This window comes from Neovison vison, chromosome 2 (genome assembly GCF_020171115.1).
Source record: "Neovison vison isolate M4711 chromosome 2, ASM_NN_V1, whole genome shotgun sequence".
NCBI classification, from domain to species: Eukaryota; Metazoa; Chordata; class Mammalia; order Carnivora; family Mustelidae; genus Neogale; species Neogale vison.
In genome coordinates, this window is record NC_058092.1 from 2,205,212 (window position 1) to 2,218,618 (window position 13,407).

The 13,407-nt window shown below is 63.6% G+C and overlaps 1 protein-coding gene across 2 annotated transcripts; it reads left to right on the forward strand.

The window, feature by feature from the left end:
• The first annotated feature begins 277 nt into the window (after positions 1-277).
• Positions 278-12,922, forward strand: DFFB (DNA fragmentation factor subunit beta). Of its 2 annotated transcripts, XM_044236998.1 has the most exons (8): positions 278-491; positions 1,362-1,511; positions 3,748-3,761; positions 4,924-5,159; positions 5,923-6,002; positions 6,240-6,410; positions 8,125-8,225; positions 11,816-12,922. In XM_044236998.1, the coding sequence occupies exons 1-8, from the start codon at positions 369-371 to the stop codon at positions 12,048-12,050; spliced, it is 1,110 nt and encodes a 369-aa protein (XP_044092933.1). In that variant the 5' UTR covers positions 278-368; the 3' UTR covers positions 12,051-12,922. The 2 variants fall into 2 exon arrangements, with proteins under 2 accessions (XP_044092933.1, XP_044092932.1); XM_044236997.1 differs by lacking the exon at positions 3,748-3,761 and having other exon boundaries at positions 1,362-1,488; positions 4,971-5,159.
• The last annotated feature ends 485 nt before the right edge of the window (positions 12,923-13,407 follow it).

The following is a 13,407-nucleotide window of genomic DNA, read 5'->3' on the forward strand; positions in this document are numbered from 1 at the left end:
CCGTTTCCCCGGACCTTCTGGGAAATGGAGTCTCTAAGGGACGGCGCCTGCGCACAAGGCGGAGCCGCGCCTCCGTTCCCCGGACCTTCTGGGAAATGGAGTCTCTGGGGGACGGCGCTTGCGCACAAGGGGGAGCCGCGCCTCCGTTTCCCCGTACCTTCTGGGAAATGGAGTCTCTGGGGGACGGCGCCTGCGCACAAGGCCAGGCCGCGCCTCCGCTCTCCCTGGCCTTCTGGGTAATGGAGTTTCCGGGGCACTGCGCGCGCCCTCGGTCCCGGCAGCAGAGGCGCCAGGTCGCGGGACCCCCGCCGCTCGGCTGATCTCTGCGGCGTGCGCGCGGACCCCCGGCGGGGTCGGAGGCCCTGAGGATGTCTGCGCTGTCCCGGAAGCCCAAGACGTTCAAGCTGCGGGCCCTGCACGGCCCCCAGAAGTTCGGGGTGGCGGGGAGCAGCTGCCAGGACGTGCTGCGGAAGGGCTGCCTCCTCCTGCAGGTGCCCGCGCGGGGGGACGCGGGGGCGGGGGCCGCCCCGTGCGGGGCCCGTGGCCTGGGTGCGGCGACCCGGCGCGCGCTCGCGTGTCCCCGCCCCTGAGCCCCGCTGCGCGGCGGTGCGTGGGGGCTCCCGGGGCCGCGCCTCCCGCTGCCGGCCGCGAGGACGGCGAGGACGGCGGCGGCTCTGCCCGAGGGTCTCGGCGCGCTCCCCGCGCGCGCCTGCTCGCCCGCCGCGTGCGCCTGCGCGGCCTCAGTTTCCCCCTCTGCAGCAGGAAGGGCGGAGCTGCGGGCCCCCGAGAGGCCTCCCGGCGCCGCTGTCCCCGCGGGTTCGCCCGTCGCTCCGGCCGGCCCCCACCGCCGCGGTTCTCCCGGCCGGCCCCGGACCGCCGCGGCGCGCGGGTGGGTGTGCGCGGCGCTGCCGGCCCGGAGCCGACCGCTTGCCCGTGTCCGCCCGCGGCCCCGAGTCCCTTCCCGGAGGAGCCGTCCCCGCGCCGTGGCCGCCGGGGAAGCGGGGTGCGCCGGGCGCGTGTGGCCGACGCCCGGGGGTGCGTCCTGCTGACGGGGTGCCCGCGGGCCGAGTGGAGGCCTCAGGCCTTGTTCTCGGAAACAGCCTGGGGGTCGGGCCTCGGGCGCCCCTGTCCAGAGGGCGAGCGTGGCGTGTCCTGCACGGCGCCCCCGCCGTGATCCACGGCCCCGTGGCTTGTGCGTTGGAGCGACCCGCAGGGTGTCTGTTTCCGCACGCGGCCACTCGGGACCGCGCTCCGCCCGGTCTTCGTCCGCCGGTGCCATGCGCATGGGGCCTGGGGGAGCACGGCGGACGGAACGACCCTCGGGACCCGCCACTGAAGCCTCCCGCCCTGCCTCCCCGCAGCTCCCTGTCGCCGGCTCCCGCCTGTGCCTGTACGAAGACGGCACGGAGCTGACCGCTGATGACTTCTGGAGCTTCCCCGACGGCTCGGAGCTGGTGCTTCTCACCGCGGGCCAGACCTGGCAAGGCTGTAAGTGGCGCGGATGCGGGAGCGTGGCAGGGAAGCCGGACTGGCCTGGTAGGTGCTGGGGGAGGGGGGCGCGGACACCGACCTGCCGGGGGTCTTCCCGCACAGAACTCGGAAGGGGGAGCCCCCAGCATCAGGGAGAGCTGCCGCTCCTCTTGTCCAGGAGCCCCGTTGTCCAGTTGGGTGTTTTAGATGATCTTTCTTCTTTTTGACATTATTTAAATTTTATGTTCATCTGACTATCCTAGTAACTCCTGAGGGCAGAAGGGAGGGATGGGTGGGCTGGGGCCTGCGCTGCTTTGTCAGTGAGGCCGACCAGAGAGAGGGGCCGTATTCCTTGCAGCCTGGCTGGCCGTTGAGTTCCTAGGGAAGGGGTGGTCGCTGGAGCTGTGCCCAGTGTCTGGTCTGTGTTGGTGCTTGCCAGTGTGCCCCCCCGCTGGCAAAGTTCTCTCGCTCGCTGCCCCTTTGTAACCATGCCTACCCCTCCCAGCCCTGCTGTCCCTCCTCCTTGGCAAGCACTTACGTGTTCTTGTCTCTGTAACATTGTCATTTCGAGAACATGAAGGAAATGGAATCACACTGTGTGTGATCATTTGAGATGGGCTTTTCTCACTCGGCAGTAAGCCCCTGAGAGCGTCTACGTGCTGTGAGTTCCCGTGGACCGTTGCGTGGCGCTCCGTGATGCGGCTGGGCCCCAGTTTGTTTCCCCGTTTGCCAGCTGAGAGACGTTTTGCTTTCCAGTTTTGGGCTATTACATATGAAGCCTGCGTGGCCAGTCACGTACAGGTTTTTGTGTGGACACCCATTTGCATTCCTTCGGAATAGAAGTCAGGAGTACAGGGGCTGGGTCATGGCGTAAGTGTGTGTTTAAATTTTCAAGACGACGGTGTCCTCTCATCACTTCTCTGTAACATCGCACTGGAGGTTTTATACACCCAAAACCCGACTTGGAACGAGTACCCTAAACATGAAATTAAGGGAACAATTATATCCACAATAGTATCAAAAAGCGTAAAATATTTAGGAATAAATGTAACAAAAGAAGTGCAACACTTATGTTCTGAAGCGTATAAAACATTGTTGCAAGAAAAGGATTTAAATCCATGGGAAAATACAGTGTGTTTATGGGTCAGAAGGTTTGACCCCATTCCCCAGACTGGTCTGCAAGTCGTCCTGGCCCCTCCTGGAACTCCGGCTCATTCCTTTGCAGAAATCAACAAGCTGATTCTAATCCGTGATTTATATGTAATTTCAAGGGACCCAGAATAGCCAGAGCACTCTTGAGAAAGAACACAGGAGGAGCCTCACACTTCCTAATTTGAAAACTTACTACAAAGCAGCGGTAGTCGAGACAGGGGATTGAAAGATGGTCCGGAAATGAACTGATGTGTCTGTGATCAGCTGAAGGTGCCAGGGGTGCCAAGACCGTCCGCTGCGACAAGAATCCCCCCTTTACCAGATGTCGCCGGGACTGTGGGACACCCACATGCCGAAGAGTGGGCCCGACCCTCGCCTGGCACCATACATAAAAATCAACTCAAGATGGGTGAGGGACCTCAGTGCAAGAACTAGAAATCTAAAACCCTGAGAAGAAAACAGGGCAGGCACTGTTCATGACCTTGAACTTGACTAAGGGTTCTTACACGTGACACGTGAACACCCAGAGGAAAAAAGTAGATACATTTGACTTCAGAATGCAAGACTTTTGGGACCCCATCAAGGCGGTGTAAAGATCACCTGCAGGATGGGAGAAATGAGCAAATCGCGTATCTAGTAAGGGGCTTGTACCGGAGTAAATGAAGTCCTCCAGCCCATCGGCGAAGGGAAACCCAGTTTAAAATCGGGCAGAGGTTGTGAGTAGACATTTCTCCAAGGAAGATACTCTGATGGCAAGCAAGCACATAGCAAGATGCTCCACAGTGTTCGCCCCCCGGGAAACGCAGACTGCACCGAGGGGGGCACCCCACACCCCACGGGGCTGGGCACGGGCTGCTGAGCACCTGGAGGGACTGGGATGCTTGCCCGTTGCTGGAGGGCGTGAGGCGGTGCCGCTGCCCTGGGGGACGGGCTGGTGGTCCCCCGATGATCCAGCAGAGTCAGCTCTGCTGACTGGTCAGCTGTGACCCCGCAACCCCGCTTCTAGCGTGTACCCCAGAGGACCGAAAGCGCAAGTCCACAGGAAAACTGGCGCACGGTTGTTATTAGGTGCTTTACTCATCGTGGCCAAAAGGTGCAGCCCCAGGTAGCGCCCCCAGGAGACAGCTGTGGGGAGTGTGGTGTGTTCCACGGTGGAGTATGTAACCTTTGCCTGTTTTTCGAGGACTAGGAGACACGGGTTGTGCCTCTCACGCGGTGCATTGTGAGGGGCGGGGACCCGTCTCAGTGAAGTGGTTTTGTTCAAACAGAGGAACGGACTGTTGCAGAGCCGCGGCCCTGTCCCGTGTCCAGCTTCGGGCGGTGCGGCCGTCTCCCGTGCAGCCGCCCCGACGGGTGTGCAGAGCTGTCTCCGCGCGGGCGACTTGGCGCTCCCGTGGAACGTGCGGTTGGCTCCTTCCCTGAGCTAGTCGGCCGTCTGGCTGTCCTCTCTGGGGAAGTGTCTCTGTGCATTTGTCTTTTGTCCGTCTTCTCACTGGAGTTTGCAACTGTTGCGTTTTGGTCTTTTCCCACCATGTGTTCTGGATGCGTGTGGGAGGCGTGTGGCTCGTGGGCGTTCCCGCCGCTCTGTCCCTGGTCTTTGCAGCCCGGAGCAGGCTCCTTCACGGAGCGCAGGTTTTCCGTTTTGACGAAGTCCACGTTCTCTGCGCTTTCCTCTTGTGCTCAGGCTCTCCGTGAAGTCCAGAAACTTCTCTCCAAGCCCTCATCCTGGGAGCGTTTCTCTGCAGCAGCGACTGTGGTTGGGGATTTTTTTTCTTTAGCCCATCAAGGGTGGGTGATACCGGTTGATTGTCGTGCACCGAACAGCCTCTGGTTCCGGGCGCCACGCTGCTGGGCAGGGGGTGGCGTCGTTCCGTGTGCTGCTGTCTCTGCCCGCCGAGGCGTCTCTGAGGCTCTCGGTAGACTCTGGTGCCCCACGTGCTCAGTGCTTGCTCCGCAGAGAGCAGGGGTTTGAGCAGGGGTGTGAGCAGGGGTGTGAACAGGACCATGAGCAGGGGTGTGTGGGAGGCCCCCCGGGGCAGCGGCCGTGGCGGGGAGACCCAGGGGGCGGTCTAGAAGGAAGCCCAAGGACGTGGGAGGTTTTGTGTAGGGAGAGAAGGGCAGCCACTCGCTTGGTGTGGCTCCCGCCAGATCCGACCTTGCACCACCTGCGGGGCGGGTGCACTGGCCCAGGCGTGGGCAGCGGCTCGCCGGTGTCTGGGCAAGGACTGGGGCCCAGGACATCTCTGAGGCTGGGCAGTCCCAGCAGCGAGGCGGGGCTGAACGGCCTCCGTGTCTCCCCAGCACCGTGCTCGAGGGCTGCGGGCTTTTCTGTCCTCTTCTGCCGGCAGACGTGAGTGACCTCCGTCGCCTCCTCAGCGCCTTCCACAAGCCGCATGAGGGGCTGATCCAGGCCGCGCGGCAGCTGCTGTCGGACGAGCAGGCCCCGCTGCGGCAGAAGCTGCTGGCCGACCTCCTGCACACCGTCAGCGGGAACATCGCGGCCGAGACCAGGGCCGAGGACCCGCCGTGGTTCGAAGGTAGCTGGGGGTCGGGGGGCGGGTGGGCTCAGAGCCCCGCACAGGGGGGACTGGATCCCCACTGCAGCTCCCGGGCCGGCCTTGCCGGGCTCCCCTGCTCTCACAACCCTGGGGCTGGCCTTTCTGTTTCGGAACTCTGGGGACGTGTGCGTGACATGAAGTTTTCCGTGTCAGCCCGTGTGAGTGTGTAGTATCTGGGGGTTGGGTACGTTCACCTTGGCGAGCAGCCGTCACCACCGTCTGTCTCCGGAACTTCCTCAGGTTCCTCCACTGCAGACGCTGTCCCCCACGTCTGCCCCGGTGCCCGCGCTTGCCCGCTTTGTCTCTGATCTGATCCTCCTTGGGCCTCACTCGCGGTCACACAGCGGGTGTCCTCGGCCTGGCTGGTCTCACTCTGCACCAGCCCTCAAGGCCACGTGTGCTGTCCCCATGTGTCCCAGGCTCGCTCCTTCTTCAGGCTGGCTCACATTCTACTGCGTGCCTGGACCCCATTTGCTGGTCTGTCACCGGCCTGTGGGCGGGTTGGAGCAGCCCCAGGAGTCTGCAGCCCCGTGCATGAGGGGGCTGTGGGGCAGGAGCAGCAGGCCCTCGGTGGCGTCCAGATGCCCATGCAGGGGTCTGGGGATCCCCTCCCCAGGCAAAGAGAACCGGAGCCTGCGAGCAGGACATGTTTCTCAGACGAGGCCAGCGGTGCATACAGGCTGCCGCCGGGAGGGCAGGGCCGCGGATCCCAGAGTGGTTTGGTCTCTCTTGATCCTGGCAGGTTTGGAGTCTCGGTTCAGGACTAAGTCTGGGTACCTGAGGTACAGCTGTGAGAGCCGGATCCGGAGCTACCTGAGAGAGGTGGGGTGTGGGGGGAGTGGGGCGTGCAGGGGTGCGGGCATGTGGGGCGCAGGGTGTGGGGGTAGAGGGGGCACAGGGTGTGCAGGTGTATGGGCATGTGGGGCGTGGGGTGAGGATGCTGGGGCACGGGGTATGCAGGTGTACGGGGGGCACGGGGCAGGGGCGATGAAGCCCCCCCAACTGTGGGCTTTGGGGTATCGTGTGCCAGCATCCAGCAGGGTCCCCGGTTTCTTCCAGGTGAGCTCTTACGCCTCTGTGGTCAGCGTGGAGGCCCAGGAGGAGTACTCCCGCATCGTGGCCGTCATGGGCCGGGAGCTCAGGGCGGCGCAGTACCACGGCACCTACTTCGACAGAGGCGCCAAGGCCGGCCGCCGGCTCTGCACGCCAGAGGGCTGGTTCTGCTGCCAGGTGCGCCCAGTGTCCCGGGGCTGCCCAGGCGGCAGCTGCGCCCGCCCTCCCGGGGCTTCCCTCCGGGCATCTCAGCCAGTGCTCTCCAACTTCAGTGGCATTGGAACCCCTTTCCCTGCCTGACGGCTGGCGCACCACACCCCACTTCCCGGCCCCGCTGCTGGTCCAGCAGCCCTTCCCACAGCCTCCCCGGCCTTGCCCCGCCTCTGGGCCCTCCTTTGAGAACCACTGATGGGGCTGGGAGTGCACGGCTGCGTCCCGAGTGGAGGCCTCTCCTTGGCTCCCATTGGGAAAAGGGGGATGGGCGCATAAAGACAGTTCCCAGCTTCTGAAACCACTTTCTAGGTGGCAGCTCAGATTTTAGGATTTGTGTCCAGACATGACCTGGGCAGGGGGCGGGGTCACAGCAGCCAGAAGCAGCATCTGGGCCTCTCGCCCGGAGACCCGGAGAAATTGCAGAGGCGCCACTTTCCAGTAGGGGCTACTGAGCAGGGTCATGAGTCTGGGGCTTGGAGCTGGGGGCCTCTGCAAGGACGGGCAGGGGACTCCTGGCCTCTGGGGCTCCGCCGAGTACCTGGGCCCCTTTGTATTTCCAGCACAATCTCTTCCCTCTGCTGGTGGCCGGAAGGTGCACAGCCGGCCCTGGAGGCAGGCGCGGCCTCCCGGCCTCCCTCCCACAGACGGGCTCCCCGTGCTTCTGCCTAGGCAGTTGCTTGTGCGGGTGATGGGCCCTGACTAGCAGAACACTGCGGCTTCCAGCCAGCTGTGTGTGGGGCTCCGAATGACCTCAGGTCCTCTCCGGGGGCCTCACCTGAGCCCAGGTGCTCCACGGGGGAGGAGCAGAGATGAAAGGCTTCACTCTGTCCTCGTCGGGAGGCCTGAGGCCCAAGGTCTGTATGCGAGCGAGGACAGTGGGTTTGGAGCTGGGAGCTGTGCAGGCCTTTGGGGGACAGGCCAGCCCTGGGTGGGGCAAGCTGGGGGCTTCAGGGAGGAGGTGATGCTTTAAAGTCGGGTTAAACGAAACAGTGGGAGAGGACAAGTGACCCTGTGAGGCAGCGAGGGTGGGGATGTGGGGGCCGTGGGCTCTGTTGGGAGCCGCAAGCCGTGGGGTGACGATCCTAGGATGGTGGGGGGCGCAGGTGCCACGGCCGGTGGCGTGTGCTCAGCCGACATCTGTGAAGGAGTGACAGAAGACGGGGCATGGCCAGGAGCGCCGACAGACCGCCACAGGCACAGCGACGCCGGGCAGTCCAGACTATTCGACGTCTGGCGTTCCTCACAATGGCAGGAGCTTGACAGTATGACAATACCTTGTCCCTTGGCCAACGCGGAGTGTCATACTAAGGGGCATGAGGGAAAAGGGACCTTTCTAAAGACGGGGCTTTTTTAATTAATTTGTTTAGCTCGTTGACAGACAAGGAAAGAGAGCGCACAAGCAGGGGGTGCAGCAGGCAGAGGGAGGGGGAAGCAGGCTCCCCGCTGAGCAGGGAGCCCGATGTGGGGCTCGATCCCAGGACCCTGGGATCACGATCTGAGCCGAAGGCAGACGCTGAACGACCGAGCCCCCCCGGCGCCCCTAAAGGCACCCCCAGGCAGCAGCCGCCTACCAGGACTGAATCCTCCTGGGTGGGCATTTTCAGCCCCTCCAGCTTGACGCGAGACCAGCGGGCGAGCACTGAGCTTACTCTGTCGACTGTGTTCTCTTGCGACCTAGGGCCCTTTCGACGTGGACGCCTGTGCCTCCAAACACTCCATCAATCCCTACGGTAACCGGGAGAGCCGTGTCCTCTTCAGTACGTGGAACCTGGACCACATGTGAGTACGGCTTCCGGAGAGGTCAGGACTGTTGTTGAGAACTACGTTCGCGGACCCCAAGAGCACCTGCTGGGGCCTATCCCTGCCATGGTGTCCGTGGCTGGCCGGCTGCCTCGTGTTTGCTGTGCACAGCTCCTGGGTTATGGGCCCTGCCGTGTCTTGGGTGTGCCGGGTGGGCGGGGTGCCAGCTGTGCGCTCCTGACCTGCGGGGATCGGTGTCCTTCCCGTGAGGGGCTCTGACGGGCTGGTCCAGATCCCCATCCATGCCAAGGGACCTGGCACAGGTCTCCTCTGTCTCGTCCAGCTCCCATCTGTGGGGCCCAGGAGGCGTTGTCCTGGCATTGCACTCGGTGGCTGTGGGAGGGGGTCTCTTCACCTCCATCAGGACGAGCCCAGAGCGGGGGCTCCGATGCAGCGTGCAGGGCGTCCCTGCTTCCACCTGGAGAGCGAAGGCCGCAGATTGTTCTGTGTGTGTGAGCTCATTCTAAGAAAAGGGCAGGAATAGAATTGTGTTATCTTAGGGGAGACGCTTTCCTGGAATATAATGACGGCCTTGTCTCTCCTTGTTGAAGACAGAGGTCTTCCCGTGCCCTTCAAGGAGACGGCCCCCCCTTTACTGAATGCACAAGGGACGTTGCGGGGACAGTGGAGGCTGCCTTCCTGCCCTTCTGGATCCACCCGTTCCGCCCCCAGGAATTGCTCCTCTGACCTTTGTCCGTGCCCTTCTGACAGCTGTTGCTTCGGCGGGTCCCTGGGGTCTGAGTTGGAGAAGGGACGAGCGAGGTTCCTCGTGGGGACGTCACGCTGCGCCTCCGCAGCCTCCCGGACCCTCACAGGATGCGCCTGTAGCTCGGGGGCGTGTGTCTTCTGGTGCAGAGCGGTGCCCGCGTTCCCGGGCTGGTAGGCGTGTGTGGTCTGAGTTTCCATGTTACAACACGGCCTGGGGAGAGCCTCGCACGGGACAGGCCTGCGTGGTCTCCCGTTCCAGGCCGTGGCGGGGCGGGCCGGGCCGTGGGCAGGCGGCACAGCAGCTCTGGGGACTGGGCAGGAAGGCCGATTCTTGGGTCCCGCCTGCAATTCCCCGGGCTCCGGGGACGGAGGGTGCACATCGGGGGGAGAAGGGCCGTCCTGGTGCCTGAGCCGCGGGGTGAGCGCCCCTCTAGGGAGGGTGCAGGGCCTCACCCCTTCTGACGGGCACCGCGTGCCTGAAGATGACGCGTGGCTCTCCAGCCCGTCGGCTGCTCCTTTCTGTGACCCGCCGCGCTGCGGGGACACGGGTCGTGGGCTCGGTCCCGGGTTTAAGGGGTGGGACAGGCCAGCCTGGAGCAGAGGGCAGGCCGGGCGGCAGAGGCGGGAGCACCGTTCCCCAAACTGTGGCTTCGAGCATGTTCTCAGTAAATACGGCTCTTAGGCCTTCCAGCAGGCTGGGCCGCTTCCCTGCGCGTTTGACCTCCGGGCTCCTTTCCGATTTCTGACGCCTGGTGTCCGTGCGGGTCTGTGGGCGGCCCGCGCTCTCCCGCCTGGGAAGACGGCCCTGTAGCCTGGACTGTCACCTGCTTCTCCGGGGCGTCAGGGGTCCCCCTTCAGGCCTGGAAGGCGGGACAGCACGGTCTCCGGGCGTCGGCTGCTCTCTGCCTCTTCGGTGGCCGTGGTCCAGCACCTTTGTCCTTGACCGCGGAGCGTGTGCGGGCGCAGGCCTTTCCCTCCGTTCTGACCGGGACTCGCCTTCTTTGTTCTGACACCCCCCAAAGGGGGTCTGTGCCCTCTGTGGGGAGGGGGCGGCGGGAGCGCTGCACCCGGGGCTTTCCTGGACTCTACCCTGTGGGCCCGTCCTTGGCTGATTTTCACTTGCGTCCTCGTGACCGCAAACCTCGGCTGGGAGGAGGAGCCTGTCGCGCACTCTCAATCCTGTGGGTGGCCTCGGGAGCCCTGGGCCTTAGAGTTGGCGTCGGCAGAGAGGGTGGTCTCGGGGGCCTCCTGAGTTGTCAGCTGTCTGTTTCAGAGGCTGTGGCCGGGTCTTTCTCGGGGGTCCTTGCCCACTGCCGTGCGCTCCTCGTGATGTCGGCGGGTCTGGGTTCCGAGTTTCCTCTCAGCGGGATTGTTTTCTGTGGATGTTCTGTGTGCGCTGGCGTGTCCTGTCCCCACAGAGTGGTTTTGCCTTTGTTTCTGCCACATGCCCAGAGCTTTCAGTGGCTCCGAAACCACAGAGTATTGACTTCCTGCTTGGCTCCCACACGAGCGGCGGCGTGAGGTCGGACTGTGTGTCTCTGAAGGGTGAGCCGAGGGTCCTGGCTTTCTGGGTGACTGGAGATGCTCGTGTTGTTGGTGCTCCCGCATCCTGTCCCCCGCTGCCTGCCCCTTGGGAACCCCCCGACCGCACGTGGGTCAGGCTCGGCTGCGTGGCTCCAGCGGGTGCCTGACACACCCCTGCTCACCGGGGCCTGTTCCCTGGGCTCTGCTGTCCCCAGGGGGACCTGAGCTGGCTCCCTGGGGAGGAAGCCCGGCCGCCAGGCCACCCTCCAGCCAGCACAGCCACAGGAGTTTCAGGATCAGCGGGAGCCCGGCCACACCCAGCCCCACAAGCCCCGTGGTGGGGCTGGGGATGCCACAGTAGGTGGCCGATGGGGTGGCTTTTTCTCCCTCCCCAGAGCCCGGGGCTCCCCGCCACTCCCCTTCCCGCACTTAAGGCTGCAGTGGGGTCTCAGTCCCACCTCCCGGCTCTCCCCTTGGGCCCCATTTTGGACTGTGACCCTGGTGCACTGCAGGGTGGTGGCTTACCGTGCGGGTCAAGTGTGGACGTCTCTGTTTCTGGCAGTGGGGCCCCCTCTTTTTTGTGATGTCGAGTATCCACTTCTTTCCCTGTGTGTGGCGTTTGTCCGTGCTGCGGGACACGGGTCTGTGCAGTCGGTCCACCGGCCTCCCGCCTCGTCAGCCCGCGGGCTTCCGCCCTTGCTAGTGCGCGGGCCTTGAACGGCTGATTTGTAAGTGAAACAGGTTTATGCCAAGCAGCACGGACACACACAAGCATGAGGTTGGAGCTGGACAGACAGTCGGCCCTTCTCCCAACGCTGTCCAGGGAGGACGAGGGGAAGCTTCCCTTCTGGGGTTCCGGCAGGCAGGCGCTCGCTCCGGCAGCACCGTGAGGACGGGCGTTGGTGGGGACCGAGGCCACCGGATCTACCCCTTCCCTTCATCCTTCCCGGGACTTAAAGAGGTCGTGGTCCCAGCCGTCCCGCGGGAGACAAGCCAGGCTGCCGGTTCCAGGCCGGGCCAGCGTGTGCGGTTGTGTGCGGTGGTGCCCCAGTGGACCGTCCCCCGTTCTCCTTCTGCTGACGGCGAGATGAGGTGTCCCTGCCGCGCTGCTCCTCCGGGGTGTTTCCAAGTGTGGCTCCTTGTGAATTCTGAACCGTCGCACTTGTGTCTTTCCCGTGAGCCCCCACGCTGGTTGCTGGCTCAGCCGTGGTTGCTGGCTCGGCCGCGGGGGCCGAGGAGAAGCCAGGCGAAATGTCTCCGCACTGTTGTGACGGATGTCCTGGCAGGGGCCGCGGATGGCTCTGGCGCCTTGTGACCGGCTCTCCCTTGCTTTGCAGAATAGAGAAGAAGCGCACGGTCGTCCCCACGCTGGCGGAAGCCGTGACAGCACGGGACGGCAGGGAGGTGGCCTGGGAGTACTTCTACGGCCTGCTCTTCACCTCGGAGAACCTGAAGCTGGTCCACATCGCCTGCCATAAGAAAACCACCCACAAGCTCAGCTGCGACCCACGCAGGCTCTACAGACCGCGGACGAAGCCGAAGAGGCGGCGGCCGGCCCGCAGGGGCCAGTGACAGGCGTGACAGGCAGCCGTGCCTCCTCCCCGGGTGCGATGCCCGTTGTTTGTGTTCTTGTCACTGCGTGGCTCCTGGAGACTTGAGAGGTCCCCGCTACGCCTCTGAAGCGGGTTTTGCACCGCTGAGCTCCAGCGCCAGAGGACCTGTTGCTGCACAGCCAGGACACGTGTGGGTGGGCAGGAACGAGGCATCGTCCTCAGCTCGAGCCCCGCCCGCCCCAGTGGCCCCGCTGCTGTGCGCACACAGGGTGGCCTCCCCACTGGCCCGGAGTCAGGCCAGACGTGGCCGCGCTGGCCTGAGGGACAAGTGGTCTGTGTCCGCGCTCGGCGGGGTCGGCACTCCCGCGACACATGCAGAGCTCTGCCCTCTCGGCTTTACTGATTGCTCCCAAGGGTTGCAGCCCATTTGGGGTAAAACGTTTGTATTCGGTAAAGCACGTGCAAGGACCGTCATTTCTGGTGGCAGAGAGCGGGAGACCCTCCGGCGTGTCCGTAGGGGAAGGGCTGACTGTGGTCTGATGCCGGAGCACAAGACAGGGCACGTGCACGTTTCTGCACACGGGAGTCTGCGACGAAACGTGCCTTCTGGACAGTAACCCCGGAGACGCGGTGGGGGTGCTCCGGATTAGAAAGGGCTAATTTTCTAAATCTTGTGTTTTGTAAAACCTGAAGTTTTTGAAGTAAGCACTTATTTCATAATTTTTTAAAATTGACTTCTTAAAGTCCTGCAGATTATAATACCTATATTTTTACTTTTGTATAATCGTAAAAACCAACAAAGATTTTTCAGAAGTGACCCATCGAAAGTTGGCACTCTCTGGGAATGATAAAATAAGGATGAAAATAAAGGGTCAGTGATTTTGAAAAAAACGACACACGTCACCGCATTTTCTTACTGAAACAGGTGTCTGGACGAGCCAGCCCCGCGCGGGCACCGAGCACGTGCTGTTCAGCCAGCCCCTCGGGGAAGCGCACAGGCGCGGGGGTGTCTGAAAGTCCGCCCGGCCCTCGTCTGCCTGCCGAGCTGTCCTGTGGCCCCTCCTTCCCCAGCCCAGCAGCAGTGGGGGCCGCCTGCGGGCCGGGGTCTGAGATCTGATCTGCTGGGACTTCCGCCGCCCGCACGGCCCTCTGTGAGCTGCTGCTCACCCTCCTGATGGGCACTTCCGTCCCCTCAGGAGGCAGGACTCAGAAATCAATCTTTGGCTTGGAACAGGAGCTGCAGGGCTGCCGTGGTTGCCGTGTGATTGAGTTGGCTCGTGTCGGGGCCCACGGCCTGGGTGCCGGGTTCAGATGGGAGGCAGGGGGGTCACCGGCAGTTAGGGGACCCTCAGGCTCCCAGGTGAGTCGGTGGCACA